Source organism: Hemitrygon akajei, chromosome 7, assembly GCF_048418815.1.
Source record: "Hemitrygon akajei chromosome 7, sHemAka1.3, whole genome shotgun sequence".
Taxonomy (NCBI): domain Eukaryota; kingdom Metazoa; phylum Chordata; class Chondrichthyes; order Myliobatiformes; family Dasyatidae; genus Hemitrygon; species Hemitrygon akajei.
Window position 1 is genome coordinate 72,640,887 of NC_133130.1, and position 25,009 is coordinate 72,665,895.

General features: G+C 40.9%; 1 protein-coding gene across 3 annotated transcripts in view; it reads right to left on the reverse strand.

The window, feature by feature from the left end:
* Positions 1-25,009, reverse strand: part of LOC140730566 (E3 ubiquitin-protein ligase pellino homolog 1) — a 64,786-nt gene that overhangs the window by 28,160 nt on the left and 11,617 nt on the right. For 2 of the 3 annotated variants that reach the window (XM_073051218.1, XM_073051217.1), the window contains exons 2-3: positions 11,100-11,268; positions 6,568-6,697 (exon numbers count right to left, since the gene is read on the reverse strand). In XM_073051218.1, coding sequence (XP_072907319.1) covers positions 6,568-6,697; positions 11,100-11,176 — 207 coding nt within the window. In that variant the 5' untranslated portion in view covers positions 11,177-11,268. Of the gene's footprint in view, positions 1-6,567; positions 6,698-11,099; positions 11,269-17,596; positions 17,735-25,009 lie in introns of those variants that run through there. The other variant, XM_073051219.1, reaches the window with a different exon arrangement.

Sequence of the window (25,009 nt, forward strand, 5' to 3'; positions counted from 1 at the left end):
TATTATTTATTGTAATGCCTACACTGTTTTGTACACTTTATGCAGTCCTGAGTAGGTCTGTAGTCTAGTGTAGTTTTTTTCTGTGTTGTTTTCACTTAGTTCAGTGTAGTTTTTGTACTGTTTCATGTAGCACCATGGTCCTGAAAAACGTTGTCTCATTTTTACTGTGTACTATTCCAGCAGTTATGGTCGAAATGACAATAAAAAGTGGCTTGACTTGACTTGCTGCCTACTTGGACCATGACCTCTGGCTGCTCACCCTCCCACTTAAGAATGCTGAGGACTTGATCCGAGATGTCCCAGACCATGGCATCTGGAAGGCAACATAGCATCCGGGAATCTCATTCTCATCCATAGAACCTCCTTTCTATTCCCCAAATTAACGAAGCCCAATTGCCACAACTTGCCTCTTCTACTCCTTCTGAGTCACAGTGCCAGACAGTACCTGCAGAGGTACATTTGTTGATGGAGGCAGCCACAGGGATACTCTGCATTTTTTTTTATTTAAAAAAAAACTCTTTTCCCCTTCCTGACTGTCACAAAGATTCTTATGTCCTACACCTCGAGTGTAATTACCTCTCCATATGTCCTATCTACTACCCTCGCAGCATCCTGAAAGATCCACAGTTCATCTAGTTTCAGCTCCAGCTCCTTAATGCTTTGCTTGATTCCAAAACATAGGCTACATCCACAATACACCAGATAAATCCATAACCGAAGCCTTTTCTCTTTGTTTTTACCCTCCGTCCACACTGAAACGACGTTTTCATCTCCCAAAACTGGAGCTTTTCAGAAACGCTTTCCAAGGTGTGTAATTTTGAAAATGCTGCTTGGGCAGATCAGTGTGGACGGGGTAACCAGAGAAATTTGAAAATGCTGTCAGACGGCAGTGCGCCATTTCATTGTTTTCTTGAACACAACCTAACAATTTCAGAACAGACGGCAACAAGACTGAATCCAGAAGAGTTAGAAATGTACTCACCAAATACTTTGACCCATAACTTACTGAATAAATATGTATACTCACTTTGCCCTGTTTTCTGTCCTTGCTCGTATGAAGGTGGTTTACCTATTTATGCAAGTACTTCTCTGACAATAGATGTGCAACAGCCTAATGTAACATTGTATGGAAATACAAGATAATACTGATGCAGACATGTTTTATACATTTAACAAGGGGCTTTATTAATGCAACAGAGTTAGTCAGCTTTTCAATGTTCGTCGTCAGCTGGGTCATACTGCCCATGAGCTCCCTGTCGGTTGCCTCCATACGCTTCAGTATTTGTTTTTTTTAGTTTTAAGTCCTCCTGCGCAAGAGCCAACAGCTGCCCGTTGTTTAAGTTTTTCTAGTCTGTATCTGAACAAACACGCACTTTCACGGCGAGATTCAACTCCAAAAATGTCGTTTGTTTTCGGTAGATGTGTCCTGTGCATACGCAATAGGTGGAGATTCGCCGAAATCTCCGTTTCAATGTGGACAGAGATATTTTTAAAAACGCATAGTGTGGACGCCTATCGTTTTTACGTGAAACCAGCATTTTAGTGCATAAACTAGTTATTATTTGCTATAGTATTTATACGGAACTGTTGTTAATGACACAGATCTGGAAGTTGTATTTGGGTTAATTTTTTTGGTAGAGCTAGCTACTTGTTTTGGTAGCCGTCTAGTTTTGGGTTGTGCAGGTGGGGTGGGTTTTCCAGTTCCAACATCTCTTTATTGCTTAGGACATGTTTATATTTTGACCTTACGAATCTATGTTTACATCTCTGCTCCCAGACTGCTATTGTACTGCTTGACTTTTTATATGCCTGCTGCCTTTTATGCATTAGTAATTGATAATGGCTAGTGCACTTAAATTCGTGAGCTGGAATGTAAAGGGATTGAACAACCCTGTTAAAAGGAGGAAGGTATTCTCACATATTAAACAACTCAAAGCTGACATTGCTTTCCTCCAAGAAACTCATATTCGTTGTTTTGATAACTCCCGGCTTCTGTCAAAGTGGGCGGGTCAGCATTTTCATTCATCCTTTGCTGCTAAAGCAAGGGGAGTTTCCATTCTTATTAACTCAAATATTCCTTTTGAACTCCATAATAAAATATCTGATACAAATGGTCGTTTTATTATTGTTTCAGGTAAACTATATAACACTAAAGTTGCACTAGCAAACCTGTATGCCCCCAACTTTGATGATGTTAACTTTTTTGAACGGTTTTTTTCCTCACTACCAGACTTAAACTCATACTCTCTTATACTGGGTGGTGACTTCAACTGTTGGTTGGATCCTAAACTGGACCGATCGTCCTCTGTTACCAGATCACCTACTAAATCTGCCTTAGCTATTCAATCGTTTCTCTCTAATTTTGGTATCTCTGATATATGGCGTTTCCTCCATCCTACAGAGAGAGATTATTCTTTTTTCTCACATGTTCACCATACCTTCACTAGAATTGACTATTTCTTACTCGATAACCAACTTATCCCATTTGCCCACTCTTGTGACTATCAGAGTATACTGTTTTCTGATCATGCCCCAATTACCCTCTCTCTGAACTTTCCTGGTCTCCCTCAGAGGAACAAACACTGGCGGTTAGATTCAACTTTATTATCGGATGATGATTTCGTAAAATTTATTAAGGACCAGATAACATTTTATTTTAACACTAATACATCACCTGAAGTGCCATCCCAGATTGTCTGGGATGCCATGAAAGCATATCTGAGGGGTCAAATAATCTCTTACACAGCAAATCTCAATAGAAGATCCCGTGCAGATCGAGCAGACCTCATTAACCAGATTAAAGATTTGGATCAAATATATGCCCAATCTAAGAACCCTGAATTATACAAGAAGCGCGTTGAACTCCAAACTAAATTTAACCTTCTGTCCACTCAACCTGTCGAACGCCAACTTCTCGAAAGCAAGAGCCGCTTTTACATTCATGGGGATAAGTCTGGTAAATTCCTAGCCAATCAGCTGAGGCGTTCCAAAGCCAAACAACATATTACAAAGATCTGGAAGGAGAATGGAGACTTTACATCGGATCATTTAGAAATTAATGACGCAATTTAAAATTTTTATTCTCGGCTTTATTCCTCTGAATCTCTGAATGACAATATCTCTGTGGATCAATTTTTACAGAATCTGAATATCCCCTCACTTTCATCTGATTTCAAAGCCAAACTCAATGCGCCTATATCACCAGAAGAAATATCTTTTGCAATTTCTGCACTGTCCTCAGAGAAATCTCCTGGAACTGATGGGTTCCCTGTGGAATTTTATAAATCATTCTCTTCACTTCTTTCTCCTCAGTTACTTTCAGTATTATCTGACTCGTTTAATTACGGCAAATTGCCACCCTCTTTCAATGAGGCATCTATTATTCTTCTTTTAAAAAAGGTGAAAGACCCAACAGAGCGTTCCTCGTACAGGCCGATCTCTCTGCTCAATGTTGATGTAAAGATCTTAGCTAAAGTGTTGGCCCATAGATTAGAAACCGTTATTCCCTCCATTATCTCTGATGACCAAACAGGCTTTATTAAAAAACGTCTCCCTTTTTTTAAACATTCGGCATCTATTTAATATTTTATACTCAGTTCCAACTGGGACTCCTGAATGTGTTATCTCCCTTGATGCGGAGAAAGCATTTGATCGTATAGAGTGGAACTACCTTTTCGCAGTCTTAGAAAAATTTGACCTCGGCCAAAGTTTCATCTCTTGGATCCAATTGCTGTACCTGTGTCCTACTGCTTCTGATCTAACTAATTTTCAGAAATCCCAAGTATTTAATCTCAAACGTGGCACCTGTCAGGGATGCCCCTTAAGTCCCTTTCTCTTTGATTTGGCTATAGAACCTCTGGCGATAGCATTTCGAAATTGTCCTGAATTGACCGGGATTTGAAGAGGGGGTGTTGAGGATAAAGTTTCTCTCTATGCTGATGACTTATTACTCTTCCTCTCAAATCCGTCTACATCCTTACCTCTAATGTTTTCACTTCTTGACCAGTTTAGCCAGATCTCTGGCTATAAACTCAACTTACATAAGAGTGAACTTTTCCCAATTAATAAAGAAGCTCAAGAACTAATATTTCGTGATCTCCCTTTTAAAGTAGTCCATAATCAATTTACTTATCTTGGAATTACAGTCACAAGGAAGTTTAAAGATCTCTTTCGTGAAAACTTTGTCAATCTTTCATATGCTATAAAACAGAGTCTGGTACAATGGTCACCTCTATCTATGTCCTTGGTAGGTTGTATTAATGTTGTTAAAATGTATGTTCTCCCCAAATTTTTATACTTATTTCAATCTATCCCAATTTTTATTCCTAAATCTTTTTTTTGATTCCTTAGACTCTATTATTTTGTCATATCTGTGGCAGAATAAGAGCTCTAGAATTAATAAAATCCACCTCCAAAAATCTAAAAAAGAGGGTAGCATGGCTTTACCTAACTTTCGCTTATATTACTGGGCAGCTAATATACGTTGTGCTGCCTTCTGGTCTTTCTTCCACGGTCAACCCGAGTGCCCTAACTGGGTGGCAATGGAGTTGAGCTCCACTAAAGAATTATCTATATCTACACTTCTTGGCTCTGCACTCCCTAGCAGTCTGCCCAGATCAATAGCTAATCCTCTGGTTAGACACACTTTGCGTATATGGGCTCAGTTCAGGAAATGCTATGGTTTCCAGGGGTTTTCCGTTTCTAGCCCCGTCGCACATAATCACCTTTTTTTTACCTACTACGTACGATTCAGCATTCCATGTTTGGTACAGGGAGGGCATTAGACATTTTGAAGATCTCTTCATTGATAATCGCTTCGCTTCTTTTCAGCAGCTCTCCGTTAAGTTCAACCTGCCTAACGCTCACTTTTTCAGATATCTCCAAATCCGACACTTTACTGCTCCTTTAATTCCTAACTTTCCTGAAATGCCTGCGAAAAATGCTATGGACCTATTTCTTTCCATTAATCCACTAGGTAAAGGTTTAATTTCAATTATCCGAGATAAACTAGCAGCCTTACGACGGGCCCCTGTGGATAAAATTAAAATGGCCTGGGAGCAGGATTTAAATATCTCCTTATCCGAGGAGAGCTGGGACTCAGTTCTCAAATCGGTTAACTCAACCTCCCTTTGTGCTCGCCATTGCCTCTTACAGTTTAAGATTGTTCATAGAGCCCATATATCTAAATCTAAACTATCTCGATTCTACCCTGGCATTAGTCCGCTCTGTGATAAATGCAAGAGGGGCGTGGCCTCTCTCATCCATATGTACTGGTTCTGTCCTAGCTTGGAGAAATTCTGGAAAGATGTCTTCACTACATTATTGGGTATTCTGAATCAGCACCTAGAACCTAACCCCTTAATTGCTCTGTTCGGTTTTTGGGGCGAGACAGATTTATGTCTGGGTCCGACCAAATGCCGAATACTATCCTTTGCCTCTCTCCTGGCGAGACGCTTGATCCTCCTTAGATGGAGAGATGTTGCACCGCCCACTCATGCGCAATGGCTTAACGACATTATGGCCTGCTTGGACCTCGAAAAAATTCATTATTCAGTTCTTAATTCGGATCTAAAGTTCCATAAGGTCTGGGGACCTTTTATCGAGTACTTTCATAACCTTCCTCTTGACTAGGGTTTTTTTTCTTCTTTTTTCTCTTCTTTTCGGTCCCTTGCTTTCAGCTCCCTTTTTTTTCCCTGGTAGTAGGCATTATTATCCTCTGTTGCTAAGTGTATTCACAGTCTGGGAGTTTGACTGTCCGGACTTATACTCTTTATACTGTGTGGTGGTTGGTCTGGAGTTGTTGTTGTTTTTTTCTTGTGTTGTGGGGCTTGAGGAGGACACTAAGCTCACTTGTCTTTAATTTAGGTGCTTTTTTGTTAAATTCTCTTCTTTTGTAACATATTGTTATTGTATGCTTAATCTTGCACTGTATTAATGCTCCTCATTGGGATTTGGGGTTTTTAATTTTGTAAAATGTTTTGAAAAACTAATAAATTTTTTTTTTAAAAAAACAGCATTTTCAAAATTATCTGGTCTAGTGTGGATGTAGCCATAGTTAGCTTTGACTTCCAAGTACCCAGATGTGATTAAAATCACATCATTATCATCCTTTACTATTAGCATTCAGGGACGTTCTAGAATGCAAAAAACCATCCAAAAGTTCTTTCGTAAATAATTACTTAAATTGCACTCTTATCACCTTCTGCCCACAGCTTCCAAGCAGCAAGTGAACATAAAGCAAGCTCAGAAGCGTCTCAACATGAAACACGGACCTGTCTATTTCCTTCTCAGATGCTGCCTGACTCATTGTGTTCCATCAACATTTTGGTTTGCCCCCTCCAAAGTGGCAAGCTGTTTAATTTCTTAACATAAATAGCTATGTCTCTCCTTCTCTCACACATCTTAAGTCAAACTCCAACAGATAAAAACTAAGCTCAAAATAAAAGTTCATATTCTTGATCTTGTCCACTTACTTTGCCTTCTGTATAAAGCCTCTAAAGTAAACTTCATAGTTGAAGAAAATGACATGTTAATTATTAACTAGAAATTACAACTTTGAAGACGTACTTTCTCTGCTTGAGGTGTACAGGTGACGTGCACTGTGCTCGGTTTCACCCCATTTGGTTTTGGTCTTTTGAATAAAGCAAATCTGCTTTTTCTTCGTCCTCTGTCTCCATTTGGCAGAGATCCATTGTACCTTATAGAATAGAAAATCAACTGTAAATAAAATGTGAAATAATCAAAACTTGCCCTGAAACTTTAACACATTACACTCCAATTGCAAGACACTCATGCCAAACTATGCTTTACTATGATTAGAACAGATCTCCATGTGTAAACTTAGATATTTTGCAAGCAAGCTTAGAAAAACTATTAAATAATACATGTCTAAATACATGTAGACCTCCAGGAATGATCGCATGAGGTCAAGGGAGGTCATCAAGAGGAATTGTGGTTACCACCATCAACTGTATTCAAGTACAAAATCATTCAACCCAGCAGCACTTCAGTTCCACAGAAGGATATTTAACAGTCTAAAGATCACTTACGATGTCCATCCAGTACAGTTGCATTGTTTGTGCATTCACATTAAAGGAAGTCTCCATTAGAGGTCTTCCATTTATAACTCCAGATGCAAAAGCCCTCCACCAAAACTGAAGAAAATGATAGTGGTATCAAAAACAAGACAGCTTTAAGAAGAGAGAAAGATTTAAAAGGGAATCGGGGTGGGGGGGGGGCTGCTAAAATGAAAAAGCTGCTTGTGGTGGCAACATTAGATACAATTTCTATATTTGAGAGGCATTCACTTAAACACATCAACAGGCAAGGCGACAAAGGATTCATAGCACAAGGAGATAATTTATTAACAGAGAATTGAGACAAAAAACTACATTCTGGTATGAAGATATCAGAAATTTGTTGGTAAAGCAAGAAAAAAAATGGGAGAAATATACATTCAAAAATTCAGGATACATTCGTGAAAACCAGCACTTCTAAATTCCTGGAATGACATTTAAACACACAGAGTAGTGAAAGTATTCGCTTGATTATGGGACACATAGGCTTGTTAATATCAGAGATTCTGACATCCAAAATGTCTGAAGTTTCTGACTAGCAAAATTTAAACTCCAACAAATTCATCAATGTTGGCTGGTGATATGATGGGAAAGCATGATGTGCTGGGGGTATAAACAATAATTTCTACACTTCTCTCCATAAAGAAACCTGTATTTCATCTTCACAAATTCCTATCCTACAAGTCTCATTGTTGTCAGTAAACTTCGAAGTAAATTTATTATCCACCATATATAACCCTGAGAATCAATTTATGGGTATACTCAACAAAACCGCAGAATAATAACCATAATAGAGTCAATGAAAGACAGTACCAACTCAAGCATTCAACCAGTGTACAAAATACAACAAACTGCAAATACAAAAAAGAAATAACAACACATAAGCAATAAATAACAAGAACATGAGATGGAGAATCCTTGAAAGTGAGTCCATTGGGTGTGGGAACATTTCAATGATGGGACAAGAGCCTGATGGTTGAGGAGTAATAACTGTTCTTGAAAATGGTGGTGCCAGTCCCGAGGCTCCAATACCTTCTTCCTGATGGCAGCATGAGAAGAGAGCATGGGCTATATGGTGGAGGTCCCTGATGATGAATGCTGTTTTCCTGCAATAGCGATTCCTGTAGATGCCCTCAATGGTGGGGAGGGCTTTACCAATGATGGACTGGGCCATATCCACTAGTTGTTGTAGGATTCTGTTCAAGGGCATTGATGTTTCCATACCAGGTTGTGATGCAGTCAGTCAATATACATGATACATCTTTAGAAGCTTGTCAAATTCTTAGATGTCAAGAGGAACTCTTAAAGTAGGGGCACTACCATGCTTTCTTCATAATTGCAGTTGTGTGCTAGGCCCAGGATAAGTCCTCTGAAATAATAACACCAAAGAATTTAAAGTTGCTGATTCTCTCTACCTTTGTTCCTCCAATGAGGACTGGCTCATGGGCCTACGGTTTCTTTCTCCTGAGGTCAATAACCAGCTCCTTGGTCTTGCTAAGAGCTTATTGTTATGGAACCAATCATCCAGATTTTCATACTCCATTCTATGTACTGATTTATCACCACCTTTGCTTCAGCCTACAACAGTCGAGTTGTCAGCAAACTTGAATATGGAATTGGAGCTTCACTTAGTCACACAGGTATAAGTGTAAAGGGAATAGAGCAGGGGGCTCTTGTGGTTGCCAAACTGAACTGAGTTTGCAAGAGGATATCTAGAATCCAACTGCAGAAGGAGGTACCGAGGTCAAGGTCTTGGAGCTTATTGATTAGTTTTGAGGGATGATGGTATTGAATGCTGAGCTGCAGTCAACAAAAAGCACCACGATGTATGTATCTTCATTGTCCAGATGTTTCAGGGTTGAGTGAGGAGCCATGAGATGAACCTACTGTGGACCTGTTACTCTGGCAGACAAATTGGAGCTGACCTACATCACTTCATGCAGAAGTTGATACATTACATCACCAACCTCTCAAAACAAGTCATCACTGTGGATACACGTGCTATTGAATGATAGTCACCATGTTCTTCTTGGACAACACTATAACTGTAGCCATCTTGAAGCGGGTGAGTATCTCAGACTACCGAAGCAAGTGGTTGAAAGATCTCAGTGAACACTCTAGCCAGTTGATCAACACAGGTCTTTAGTACTTGGCCAGGTACCCTGTCTAGGTTGGATGCTTTTTGTGAAGGCTGCTTGTACATCAGCCTCAGAGATTGAAATCATAGGATTATCAGGGACTTCACTAGTTTGTGATGGTTCTCCATGTTTTGATGGTCAAACTGAGTACAGAAGCCATTAGCTCAAATGGAAGCAAAGCCCTGCTGGTGATAGTATTTGAGCCCTGCCACAACTGCTGAGCATCCTTCATTGATTCATTCAGTCCAGAATTGCCACTTCACCTGTGAGGTGGCTTTCCAGAGACTGTAACTTTTAAGTCACCAGATTTGAATGCCTCTGATCTGGCCTTCAGCAGATTGTAAACCTCATGGTTCATTCAGGGCTTCTGATTGGGGAAGACTGAATGATTTTGTGGAGATATTCGCATCTAAATTGTTTTAATACTATCTATGACAAACATGGTGCATTTATTCCGATCCACAGATGTGTCCTTGAACACAGCCCAGTCCATTGACTCAAAGCAATCCTGTAGACGCTCTTTTGCCTCAAGCGACCTCCACCTTATCATCCTAATCTCCGGAGCTTTCTCTTTAGCCTCTGCCTGTATGCAGGCAGAAGGACATCCAAGTGATCTGATTTACCAAATTGTCGATTGGGCGTGGAATGGTAAGCATTCCTCATCTTCGTATAACAGCAGTCTAATATGTTGGGACCTCTGGTGCTTATTGAGCAGGGCTTTCTCCAAACAAGACTGGTTGTTCCCTGACTACAATCTGAAATGTGCTGGGATGAACTGTTTCTTGTGTGGAGAAGGCATCATTCAGCATCTCAAGCAATTGATTATAGTCTACCTCTGGCGGTATGTTAATTGCAGTCAAGATATGGAGAACTTCCTAGGTGAAAAGAACGGATGGCATTTGACCATTTAGTGTTCATGGTTGGGGGTGGGAGAACACAAGTTTGACAAAACCGCCACATGTGGAACACCACTGAGAGTTTATCATGAAACACACACTTATACCTTTTCTGAATCAGTAGTTCAGTCCACACAGAAAATCAAGAAGCCTTCTGGTTTGATTGTTGTATATATGGTTTGATTGTTGTATCTGTTATGTTGGGAGAAAGCCAAGTACGGAACAACAATCACTCATTTCTCTCCAATAATCAGATCCTCTATTTTTGTTAATGTCACAGAAATTTATAGGTTGAAAATGGGATCTGTAAGTTTATACAGAACTTAATGTGAATCAAAATAAAATGCAGCATCCAATTGCTTTACCTTCTAAGTTGATTTGGTCATCCATATGTAAATTGTACCTCTTCACAGGTTTCTTCCTCTTTTACTTATGCTGGATTACTTTCAAAATTGTCAATTAAAGAGGAAATTATCTCCAGTTTTCAGAGTCTTTAAACATCACTCAAACAGGTTTTATTTAAAAGGTCTTCCCTTTCAATCAAATATTTAATACATAGAACAACGCATTAACTTATTGTGGATAAGAGACACCAATCAATACCTTTTAAAACTGACAAAAACTTGATTCAAAGTAGAATTAGTAATAGAATAAAGCTGTCCACGCTAACCTCCCATGAAACAGAAGAGCTCATTTCAACCACCAACAACCTGCATTTCTTGAAAACTTAACAGAGGGAACTCATCCTTCATACTTTATGGAGGTGCACTCCATAAAATGTAAGCTGGGCCGAATGAGGTGACTGCACATTGGGCAGTTAAATTCCTAGTAAAGGAGGTGGATTTTACGCAGGTTTTCTAAAGATTTGAAACCTTTTCTAACTCAGAAAAGGATTTATTGCACCTATCAAAATCATCTGCAGCAGAATCTATAATCCATTGTTTCTTTCATCAACAACCTACCCTTCTTAAATACAAACAAGTGCTTACCCTAGCACAATGATTTCACCATATTTAATGGGTGCTTTTGTGGATGAAGAAAGATTTTCTTGATCAGGAGAAAACATTAGACGAGTTAGGTGGTTTAAACACACGTTGTGGTTTCCTTCAGAGTCTTGAATTTTCACACAACTTTTTCATCATTTGTGTTTAAATGTTCCTGCAAGGAAAAAAAAATTATTTTCATTTTAGGGATATTTCAAATTACACTTATGAATTTACACAGTTTGTAGGGCATTATAGTGTATTCCAAATAGAGGTACAATTCTCAAAATCCAAAGTGATAGTTAATATTTTAGTTCAAAACCCCGCATCAAGACAGAGTAGCAAGGGGCAAGAAAGGGAGCAAGGTATGAGCTGGCAGTTTGCATAGTAGATAACATGCATTCGCCAGTACTTTGATATTATTAGTTGAGCAAATACATTAAAATGCTACTTTAGAGGTACAGTTAGAATCTAACTGAAGGACTGGCTGTCCATTCCCACCAACTAAATCCTCTAGTTTACAAACACAATTGCAAAAACACAAAAGAGTTATATTCTTTTCTTAAGACCAGGAGTCCTAATAATAGCACGATCAGTGAGTACTCATGAAGTGTAAAAACTGGTACAATTTTAGAAACAGGCAGCCAAATACAGGTTGAGTAGCCCTTATCTGAAGTTCCAAAAACCAAAAACCTCTGAAATCCAAAATTTATTTTGAGTGCTGACATGATGTCACAATGGAAAATTCCATAAGGCACGGAAAAGGATCCTAGGCAATGCGCAGGTCTCTGTGCACCACAGTTCTGAGAAGTGACCTCACATATGGAATGAATAGAAGCTCATGCAAAATAGAAAAAGACTGCATAAAACAAAAATATGAAAATCAATTGTGTATTGAAAAAGTTCATTCATCAGTGGAGTGAGCATATGGCGCCTAACAGTATGCTGATCATGAAACAAAGATTTATCATAACAAACTGAAAATTAAAGGTAATTGTGAATATTCAGCACTGGTTGCAGAAATTTAAAAGGCACAGCACTAAATTGTTAAAACATTTGCTGATCAGAAATACAGAGTCAGAAATTATGGCAATCCAAGCCATCTCATAAAATTCCAAAATCCAAAACACCTCTAGCACCAAACTGTTCAGATAAATGTACTCAATCTGTACTACATAACAAATTTCCATGACAGCAATTTGATAATACAATAATTGAATTCCTGTAATGATGATGGAAAAATTAAGTTCTAAAGAAAAAAAATGATGACCCTTCAACATGGGGTCTACTTCCATCCCAGAATGCTGAGAATATCCCATTTCTAGGATGGTACATTTATTAAAAATGTTCAAATATTTTGTCTCCAATTAACACAGTAGTTGCCATTAGTCTAAATTAGTTTGAGAACTGTGCAAATATGCTTTTATTTTTTTACATTACAGATGTACTTTTGCTGCTTCTGGGACCATATGAGTTCCAAAAATCACCTATAAGCATAAAGTCTTGGGAGATTCAACATACTACATTGTCACTACCACATAGCTATTTAAAACAAGCTGGATTTTGGAGAGGCAGTAAGAGGAAATTCATTCAACATCTTACAAGGTTTGAGTGTGTTGTCTGAGTAGAGAATCTATTTTGTCCTGAAATGCACAGGGACTGAAAGAGCCAAAAAGCTGCTGAAGAAACTCCACTGCACTTTAGCTCACATTCAATACGAATGAGTAAACCAGATACTGAACTAAGAAGATTTCTGAACAATTTGGATGCTGGATTAACATGAGTTTTACCATAACACGATTTAACACACAATGATGCTTCTAGTCCTTTCCAAATGCTTCCACTACCACAGTAGGTGGTCCCTTATCACATATTCAAAAGTCAACCTGTTATGATATGGTTACTTCACCCCACCCTACCCAACGTAAGTAGAAAAGCAAACCTTATCTACATAATTCATTAGCCTGTAACATCCAGACCACATTTGGAAGCATGTCAGGAGAGCTCAAGAAACAAGGAGAAAAGCAAAACTGAATGCTTTCTGGATTTTAACTACTGAAAGTTAGCATTTCAAGAGCTTCAATTTAATATGAAACATTAAAATTTAACACTATGCTAAAGACTTTGTTGCCCAAGTAGCTTAAAATGACTTAATAAAATTAAATTTATTTTCAAAAACACAAATTCTTGACTCCAGTTAACAGCTTTTGAATATTTTTAAAATCTGTATATCCAGTTTGGATTGCACACAAAAAGCCTCAGTAAATAGCAAGGCACTTGGAAAATGCCAGCAAACATGTAAAATGACCTTTACCCCTTAATAAAATTGCTAGACATTGCATTTTTGTGTATCAAATTAAGATAGTTATATTAAATTCCAAAGTAACTACATCAGGAAATGTGATCCAAGTGACGTTGACCATGGAATGATTGTTGGTGCTTGACCAGGTGGTTTGAGTATCGCAGAAACTGCTGATCTTCTGGGATTTTCACACAGACTCGAGTTTTCAGGGAATGGTACAAAATAAAAAATTCAGTGAATGACAGTTCTGTGGGCAGAGTAGAATGGCTAGACTGGTTCAAGATGACAGGAAGGTAGCAGCAATTCAAATTACCACATGCTACAACAGTGGTGTGCAAAAGAACATTTCTGAATGCAAAACACATTAAACGTTGAAGTGGATGGGCTACAGCAGCAGAAGACCACAACATGTTCCACTCCTGCACCTAATAATGTGGTCACTGAGTGCATGTCTAATAGCTTAATTGCTATAATCAACTGGTCATTTAATGTAAAGAGTATTAACGAAAATAACATATACAAATTTAACCAACTTATCCTGACAACTCAAAACGTAGAACAAGAGTAAACCAATGTTCAGAGTACACCTCCAAAAGACTAATGAAAAATTAGGTAAAAAGGCTAAAGTATTTAACTTTATGACATTAGAACAAATCTTAATTTCAGCAAAACAAATAAGAGTTTTGTCAAAAGCAGAAAATTAAAATAGAAACCGATGAAAATAATTTTCTTTAAAAAAAGAGATTGAGAACACTAGACACTAAATGCAAGCTGTGTGATGACTACCAGACACGTGCAAATAACCTGTATATCCATGTCAAGATTGCAGAAGAGTGTGTAATTACCGGTAGGCAGTGGTTTAAGGAAGATTGAGCTTAGGGGAAGGGAAGAAAGCCAAGGAATAAAAGTGAAATAGAGCAATGTTCCATGCATGCCGTAAATCAGACCTGCAATGAAACTGAGCAAAGCATTTAAAGGGATTGAGATCCTGGGGAAATAAATGTTTGTGTTAATGACTGAATTATGATAACCTACAATTATGTGTCAGATGCTAACTTGAAAATTGAGGTTAGCTGAAGCCTAAACCCATTACTGTTACAAAGTACAATTAATAAGGAAACACCCCTTTTAAAATGGAGGAATTATAATGAATGGTTGTCACCAACTTCATCAAAATCTGCATGTATTAATGTGCTGCTTTAAGGAGAGTTTCCTAAACCATAATCTCTCAATGAACTAGGATATTTTCAGTCTGCTGAAGGCCAGATATGTGCCATACAGAACCAGTGATCCAGAATCCTACAAATCCAGGTACGACCTATAGAAGGCCATTACGAGAGCAAGAAGGGAATTCCACGCAAAGTCAGGGACACAATCGGATACATGATAGCTATGGCAGTTTACACCCTATTACTTCATACAAGGTGAAACCCAATGGCAGAAGTGGCAGTGATGTTAAACTCGTCGGTGAACTGAACACCTTTTATGTTTTGAAGGGGAGAGTAACACCACACTTGTGCGCATTCATACATCTGGCAATCTGCAATCTGTCTTGGATGCCAATAACAGAACATCCATCAGAGGCTGCTCTCTTGCAAAACTTGACAGTGGATATGGCTGGGTATTGAAAACCTGTGCAGATCAGTAAGCTGGAGTATTCGAGAACATCTTCAAGCTCTCACTGCTGTGGCCCAAGGTTGCTACCTGCTTCAAATGTACAGCAATCATACTGGTGCCGAAGAGGATGAGCTATCTCAACACCACCAACCAGTAACACTCATACATACTATAATGAGGTACCTGAAAAGGTTGGTTATGGCTGTAATCAACTCCTGCCTGAGTGTATGCCCTAGCTACAATTTTTATTGTTATGCTATAGATATTTCATTTAAGCATTTCTGTAAGAGCAGCCTGTTCTGCCTTTAGCATGTTTGGGCTTGAGCTAAAGATAATGGGTTATGTCGTTCAGTTTGGGAATGTTATGTCAGCCAATTAGGATGGTGGAATTGGGAGCAGTTTCTGGAGAATGCTGGACAAAGAGGTTTTTGTGACAGACACTGATATGGGTTGAGATCCTTTTGGTGGAAGCTGGGAGAAGACAGGAGGGAAGATGATTGAGGGCGCTGTCCCTGTTGCAGAAGGTGTTTTGTGCAGATGAATGCCTTCAAGAAAGAAGGACCAATACCCCTGTAAGGGAGCCCATTTGTTCATGATGGATTTCAAACAACATTCGGAAGCTAGTGTGTGCTTTCACGCAGACTGAGTCCAGCGTGCAAGTTAAAGACAACTTCAAGATGAGCTCCAACTTATGTGCACATTTGGACTGGGTTAACTGTAATGGGCTCTTACTTTTCTCACCCCTTTCTTTTTCCTACTGTTTGAAAAAGCTGACATTTGTAGATATACTTTAGTGATAATTGTATGCCGTGTACGATGTTATTTCTTGCCGACGGGTAGTTGCAAGTGGCAGCATTTACACAGTATTCACTCAGGTTGGGATGCAGGTGGTCGAAACATCTCCGCTCTCTAGTTCTGGTGGGACCAAAGTCATATCAACCCCGATTAAAGGTGGTTTTTTGAGTTGAGTCTATTGGCTTGTTAGCAAGGGGCAAACCAGCCACGTTTCTAGAGACACGTGGTAAAAAGGGGTTTCATGAGAAAAGATCTGAACATGCTGCAATTAACTTAATGGTCAATTTAATGATGCATAGATTTCACAACTTTAAGAATTTCTTCAAACCAAGCAGATACAACATCTTTTAAGTGGTCAGAGGTTCATCGCTAAGGCTGGAAGACTCCAAGCCAGGCTGAAAGGCAAAGGGATGAGGCCCCCTCTACCCAGCATCTTGTTTGCAACTGTGTAGTTGTTGGAAAACAAAACTGCAGACCTGAGGGGAAGATGACTGTACTGGAGGGAAATGAGCGATTGTTGTGTTCTATGTCTCAGGGAGACATGGCTTTCTCCAAACATGCCAGATACATTGGTCAGACTGAAAGGCTTCTCAATTTACTAAATGGACTAAGCTGCTGATTCAGAAAAGGCAAAAGGTGAAGGTGCGTGACTCTCAGTCGTGCTCCGATGTGGCAGTTTTGTTGAACTCGTGTTCCCTCAACCTTGAACACCTAATGATCAAATGCTGTTCTATTTACCTAATGAATTCTCCATAATCCTAACTGCAGTCTACACATCACCAGTGGCCATCTATAATCAAGAGCTTGAAATACTGCATGATGTCATCCCCAAACTTCTGGTCCATCCCAAAGCATTTCAAATCGTAGTCGTGGACTTCAACCACGAAGAAAATCCTGCCCAATTATAATTAGCATACAACCTGTAGCAGCAGAGGTCCTAACACAACCAGACCACTGTTACACTATGATAAGGAATGCCTACCAGTTCATGCCCTGACAGCATTTTGGTAATTCAGATCACTTGACTGTCCTTTTCCTATCTGCATACAGGCAGAAGCTAAAGAGCAAGAGTTTAGGACAATAAAGAAGTGCTCACAGGAGGCAGAGGAGTGGCTATGGGATTACTTCGACTCAGTTGTCAGGACCGTGTTCAAGGATTCATCTATGAATCAGAATGAATACACCATGGCTGTCATAGACTTTAGTAAAACAGTTGTAGATGAATGCGTCTCCACAAAATCTATCAGATTCTTCCCCTATCAGAAGCCCTGGATGAACCATGAGATTCACAATCCGCACAGGGCCAGACAGAAGCATTCAAATCTGGTGATCAATAAAGTTACAATCTCCAGAAAGCAATCTCACAAGCGAAGTGACAATTCCAAATTATACTTGAATCAACAAAGTAAGCTCAACAGTTGTGGCAGGGCTCAAATACTATCACCAGCAGGGTTTCACTTCCAGATGAGCTCAGTGCCATCTGTGCTCACTTTGATCACCAAAGTATGTCAAAGTCTCAAAGTCCCCAATGATCCTATGATCTCAGTCTGAGTTTGGCATGCAAGCAGCTTTCATGAGGGTAAACGCACAAAAAGCATCCAGCCCAGACAGGGTACCTGAGCAAGTACTAAAAAACTTGTGCTGATCAACTGGCTGGAGTGTTCACCAAGATCCTTAACCTCTCACTTCAGCAGACTGAGATACCCACCTGCTTCAAGCAGACTTAAGTTATACTGGTGGCTAAGAATAAAGAAAGGAGCTTTCATGACTATCGTCCAGTAACACTTACATCCACAGTGATGAAGTATTTTGAGAGGTTGATGATGAAACATATCAACTCCTGCATAAGTATATTGCTTCCATTCCAATTTGCCCAATAGAAGTCCACAGCAGATGCCATCTCATTGGCTCTTTGCTCAACCCTGGAACATCTGGACAACAAATATGCATACATCAGCATTCAATATCATCATCCCTTTAAATCTAAACTCAAGTTCCTAGACCTTGGCCTCAATACCTCTTTGTGCAAATGGATCCTCACTTCCCTCACTTGTAGACCCCAGTCAGTTCAGATTGGCAACATCTCCTCCATGATCTCCATCAGCACAGGTGCACCACAAGGCTGTGTGCTTAGCCCCCTGCTCTACCCCTTTACACTAACAACTATGTGGCCAAGCACAGCTCCAATGCCATATTAAAGTTTGCTGATGACACCACTGGTATAGACTTAATCAAAAGAGGTGATAAATGAGCATATTGGAGGGAGATTGAAAATTTGGCTGGGTGGTACCATAATAATAACCTCTTACTCAATGTCAGCAAGATCAAGGAGCTGATTATTGACTTCAGGAGAAGGCAAACAGATCCATGAGTCAGTCCTCATCAGAGGATCAGAGGTGGAGAGAGTCAGCAACTTTAAATTCCTTAGTGTTATTATTCAGAGGACCTGTCCTGGGCCCAGCACACAAGTGCAATTATGAAGAAAGCATTGCAGCACCTCTACTTTCTTAGGTTTGCAGAGATTTGGTATGACATCTAAAACTATGACAAACTTCTATAGATGTGTGCTGGAGAGCATATTAACTGGCTGCATCACAACTTGGTATGGAAACACCAGTGTCCTTGAATGGAAAATCCTACAAAAAGTACTGCATACAGCCCAGACTCAGGGGTAAAGCCTTCCCCACTAGAGAGCACATCTATACAAAATGTAGTCGCAAGATAACAGCATCTATCATCAGGAGGCCCCACCTTCCAGGACATGCCTCCTTCTCGCTGCTATAAGGAAGGTGGTACTGGAGCCCCAGGACTAACACCATCAGGTCCAGCAACAGTTGCTAATCCTCAACCATCAGGCTCTTACACCAAAGGGGATAACTTCACTTGCTTCATCACTGAACTGCTTCCACAACCCATGGACTCATTTTCAAGGGCTCTTCATCTCTTGATCTTGATATTTATTACTTATTTATCATTTCTTTCTCTTTGCAGTTGCACAGTTTATTTATTGTCTTTTGCACAATGGTTGAAGAAGTTGGTTCTTTCTTTCATTGATCCTGTTATGGTTATTACTCGATGATGGATTTATTGAATATACCCGCAAGAAAATCAATTTCAGGGTTGTATATAGTGACACATGTACACTGATAAGTAATTTGCTCTGAACTTTAAATTGCCTACTGCAGCCATACATCACTGCCTCCTCATTCTACTTTGGAACACGTAGTCAACAGCAAGCATGTGTCAGACTGGTCTGTTTATACCTGTGCAAATCATGCCACATCTGGTGACCCCGTGATCTGTCTGAAAGGCTGATGTCAGAATATTTTTCAATAGGATGAACCATCACAAAGTATCAGTCCTCGACAGTGTGCCTAGTAGAGTACCGAAAACCTATACCAACCAACTGGTGGGAGTATTCAAGGACATCTTCAACCTCTGATTGCTGCAGCTGGATGTTCCCACTTGCTTCAAAAGGGTGTAAATCATGCCAGCAGCCAAGAGCAGGGTAAACTGCTTCAACGAATATCACCCAGTTGCACTCACAGCTACTGTGATGAAGTGCTTTGAGAGGTTGGTAATGACCAGTCAATGACGTGGACCTGCTGCAATTTGCCTATTGCCATAATAGGTCTACTCACAGGCTCTCCACTTGGCCTTGGACCATCCGGACAACAGCAATATCTACATCAGGCTGCTGTTTACTGATTACAGCTCAGCATTGAAAATCATCATACCCTCAGTTCTAATAAGCTTCAAAACTTAGGCCTCTGTACCTCCCACTACAACTGAATGCTTGATTTCCTCACCAGGAGACCATAGAGCAGATTAGAAATAACATCTCCTCCTCGTTGACAATCAACACTGGCACACCTCAAGGAGGAGTGCTTAGCCCACTGTTCTGGTCTCTCGACACCAATGCTGTGGGGTTAGGCACAGTTCAACTGTCATCAATAAATTTGCCAGTGACACAAATGCTGACAGCAAAACCTCAGAGGGTGATGAAGGGGCAGACAGGAATGAGACAGATCAGCTGGTTGAGTGATGTCATAACAATAACCTTGATCTCACCATCAATAAGACCAAGGAATAGACTGTGGACTTCAAGGGGAGGGGGGAAATAAAGGGAACACACACCAGTCCTCATGGAGAAATCAGCAGGGGAAAAGGTGAGCACTTCCAAATTCCTAGGTGACAACATCCCTAAAGACCTACCCTGGGCCCAGCTTACATACGCAATTACAAAAAAGGAACAGCAGCTATTTTTCCCATTGGAAGTTTGAGATTTGTTTTGTCACTGAAGACTTGAGCAAATTTCTACAAATTTATCATGAAGAGCACTCTAAATGGTAGCATCACCCTCTGATACAGAGGGGCCACTGTACAGGATTGTATACAGCTGCAGAAGGCTACAGACTCAGCCAGCTCCATTATGGGCGCTAGCCTCCCCAGCAGAGGAAATCTTCAGAAGGTGATGGCAAAAAAAAAAAGAACAATGCATCCATCGTTTAGGACCATCATCCAGGACATGCTCTTTTCTCAATGTTGCCATCAATGAGTTTGTACAGGATGGACGGAGACGGACACACACACACCATTTTAGGAACAGCTTCCCTTCTGCCAACTTTCTCAATGGACAATGACCAACCCATAAAACAACCTCACTATTTTTGCACCACTTAGTTTTCACACTTTAAAAAAAAGATATTGCACTGTACCACTGCCACAAAACAAATTTTGCAACATATGCCAGTGATATTAAACATTATTTTGAAATCAGCTGGTTGAGTGCTGTTGCATTCAATGTCAGCAAGACCAAGGAAATGTTGTGCAATTCTGGAAGGCAGAGAACACATACCACTCCTCAATGAGAGGATCAGCCATAGAAAGGGTGAGCAATTTCAAGTTCCTGATTGTCAGCATCTGAGGATCTATCCTGGGTCCAACACATCGATGCAATCATGAATGGACACCAGTGACTCTACTTCATTAGGAATTTGAGATTGTCAAAGTCTCATGCAAATTTCTATGCAAGTATGGTGGACAGCATTCTGACTGGTTGCATCACAGCCTGGTATGGAGGCTCCAATACACAGAGGGTTGTAGACTCAGCCAGCTCCATCACAGGCACAACCCTCCCCACCATCAAGGATACTTTCAAGAAGCAATTCCTCAAGAAGGAAGCATCCATCAGTAAGGAACCTCATCATCCAGTGCGTGCCCTCTTCTTGCTGCTACCATCAGGGAGATGGTCCAGGAGCCTGAAGACCCACACCCAACAAATGAGAACAAGTTTCTTCCCTTCACCATTAGATTCCTGAACTGGCCCCGAGCACTATCTCATTATTTGTCTTTTTTGTACTATTTTGTTATTTATTGTCTTTGCTGCTACAAAACAACAAATTTCACTTCATGGTTCTTGGATTTACTGAGTATGCCCACAAGACAACAAATCTCAGGTTTGTATATGGTGACATATAGTCTTGATTTACAGCAACTATCACACCAAATAACTAACCTAAAAACTTAATCTTGAAATACATTTAAAGATAAAGCCTGAAAAATGGCAGAATGAAATTCCAGTCTACAGTGAACTAATTAATCTCCATCCAGGTTGCAGCAGGAGCACCATTACTTCAACATTCCTCTAACAAAGAAAGAGGAAGATTAGCAAGAAAGCAATTCCTGCACATGGCATATACACATACAAAACCAGGGCACGAACTCCAAATAATTTCTCAACATAGAGGCAGTGAGGCAATTTTACTTCCCTACTTCAGCACAGAAAATTTAAATATTGGGGGATCACTAGAGGTCAAGGTACTGCCTTAAAATTAATTTAAAATTCCATGGAACACACACAAAATGCTGGTGGAACACAGCAGGCCAGGCAGCATCTATAAAGAGAAGCACTGTTGACGTTTCAGGCCGAGACCCTTCGCCAGGACTAACTGAAAGGAAAGATAGTAAGAGATTTGAAAGTAGTAGGGGGAGGGGGAAAACACGAAATGATAGGAGAAGACTGGAGAGGGTGGGATGAAGCTAAGAGCTGGAAAGGTGATTGGTGAAAGTGATACAGAGCTGGAGAAGGGAAAGGATCATGGGACAGGAGGCTTCGGAAGAAAGAAAGTGGGGAGCACCAGAGGGAGATGGAGAACAGGCAGAGTGATGGGCAGAGAGAGAGAGAAAAAAAAAACAAACTAAATATTGTCAGGGATGGGGTAAGAAGGGGAGGAGAGGCATTAACAGAAGTTAGAGAAGTCAATGTTCATGCCATCAGGTTGGAGGCTACCCAGCCAGTATATAAGGTGTTGTTCCTCCAACCGGAGTTTGGATTCGTCTTGACAGTAGAGGAGGCCATGGACAGACATATCAGAATGGGAATGGGACGTGGAATTAAAATGTGTGGCCACTGGGAGATCCTGCTTTCTCTGGCGGACCGAGCATAGGTGTTCAGCGAAACGGTCTCCCAGTCTGCGTCAGGTGTCACCGATATATAAAAGGCCACACCGGGAGCACCGGACGCAGTATACCACACCAGCCGACTCACAGGTGAAGTGTCGCCTCACCTGGAAGGACTGTCTGGGGCCCTGAATGGTGGTGAGGGAGGCAGTGTAAGGGCAGGTGTAGCACTTGTTCCGCTTACAAGGATAAATGCCAGGAGGGAGATCGGTGGGAAGGGATGGTGGGTGGGGGGAATGAGTGGACAAGGAAGTCGCGTAGGGAGCAATCCCTGTGGACAGCAGAAAGGGGGGGGGGAGGGAAAGATGTGCTTTGGTAGTGGGATCCCGTTGGAGGTGGCGGAAGTTACGGAGAATTATACATTGGACCTGGAGGCTGGTGGGGTGGTAGGTGAGGAAAAGGGGAACCCTATCCCGAGTGGGGTGGTGGGAGGATGGGGTGAGGGCAGATGTGCGGGAAATGGGAGAGATGCATTTGAGAGCAGAGTTGATGGTGGAAGAAGGGAAGCCCCTTTGTTTAAAAAAGGAAGACATCTCCTTCGCCCTGGAATGAAAAGCCTCATCCTGAGAGCAGATGCGGCGGAGACGGAGGAATTGTGAGAAGGGGATAGCATTTTTGCAAGAGACAGGGTGGGAAGAGGAATGGTCCAGGTAGCTCTGAGAGTCTGTAGGCTTATAGTAGATATCAGTAGATAAGCTGTCTCCAGAGATGGAGACAGAAAGATCAAGAAAGGGGAGGGAGGTGTCCGAAATGGACCAGGTAAATTTGAGGGCAGGGTGAAAGTTGGAGGCAAAGTTAATGAAGTCAATGAGCTCAGCATGCATGCAGGAGGCAGTGCCAATGCAGTCATCGATGTAGCGAAGGAAAAGAGGGGGACGGATACCTGTAATGTTGAAGCAACACACACAAAATGCTGGTGGAACGCAGAAGGCCAGGCAGCATCTACAGGGAGAAGTACAGTCGATGTTTTGGGCTCAGACCCTTTATCAGGACTGACTGAAAGAAGAGTAAGAGATTTGAAAGGGGGAGGGGGAGCTGCTGCGTTCCACCAGCATTTTGAGTGTGTTGCTTCAACATTACCTTTGGTGGATTAGAGTGCACACAAGCTGTAATGCCCAGACTCATTAAGTAACAATGGCTACCTGGGCAAGATGTGCTTTAATCACAGGATGTGAAATTTGGTTTTAAATAAATTCAAAACCTAGAAGGTCCTGATGAAGGATTTCAGCCCAACACTGTTCATTTGACTGTTCCCTGCTCTCCATGGATGCTGCCAGAATTGCTGAGTTCATCCAGCATTTTGGATTGGTTCTTTAAAACTGTAGCTGCAGGAGCAATTTTGAAGTTTGCTTCAGTGAAAATTGTAATTTTTGAAATTAGAAACTTTGGATGAAGGATTTCTTGACTTTGTGGAAGCTTGGTGAAGGGGAAGCATGGTGGGAACCTCAAAACTACCTACACAAACCTTAGCTGTGGTAAAAAAGTGTCAATTACACAGGAATGGTGATGCATGTTATTTTAAAATACCCCCTCCTTTCAATCTTTTGCAACACAAATTACAATGATTACATTGTCTTACTGTTTGTTGCTCAGTAACTCACAATTCAGACCAGGCGTCAAGAAACATCACTTTCAACCATTATAGATAGATAGATAGATACTTTATTCATCCCCATGGGGAAATTCAACTTTTTTTCCAATGTCCCATACACTTGTTGTAGCAAAACTAATTACATACAATACTTAACTCAGTAAAAAATATGATATGCATCTAAATCACTATCTCAAAAAGCATTAATAATAGCTTTTAAAAAGTTCTTAAGTCCTGGCGGTTGAATTGTAAAGCCTAATGGCACTGGGGAGTATTGACCTCTTCATCCTGTCTGAGGAGCATTGCATCGATAGTAACCTGTCGCTGAAACTGCTTCTCTGTCTCTGGATGGTGCTATGTAGAGGATGTTCAGAGTTTTCCATAATTGACCGTAGCCTACTCAGCGCCCTTCACTCAGCTACCGATGTTAAACTCTCCAGTACTCTGCCCACAACAGAGCCCGCCTTCCTTACCAGCTTATTAAGACGTGAGGCGTCCCTCTTCTTAATGCTTCCTCCCCAACACGCCACCACAAAGAAGAGGGCGCTCTCCACAACCGACCTATAGAACATCTTCAGCATCTCACTACAGACATTGAATGACGCCAACCTTCTAAGGAAGTACAGTCGACTCTGCCTTCCTGCACAAGGCATATGTGTTGGCAGTCCAGTCTAGCTTCTCGTCTAACTGTACTCCCAGATACTTGTAGGTTTTGACCTGCTCCACACATTCTCCATTAATGATCACTGGCTCCATATGAGGCCTAGATCTCCTAAAGTCCACCACCATCTCCTTGGTCTTGGTGATATTGAGACGCAGGTAGTTTGAGTTGCACCATATCACAAAGTCCTGTATCAGTTTCCTATACTCCTCCTCCTGTCCATTCCTGACACACCCCACTATGGCCGTGTCATCAGCGAACTTCTGCACATGGCAGGACTCCGAGTTATATTGGAAGTCTGATGTGTACAGGGTGAACAGGACCAGAGAGAGTACGGTTCCCTGCGGCGCTCCTGTGCTGCTGACCACCGTGTCAGACCTACAGTCTCCCAACCGCACATACTGAGGTCTATCTGTCAAGTAGTCCACTATCCAATCCACCATGTGAGAGTCTACTCCCATCTCCGTTAGTTTGTGCCTTAAGATCTT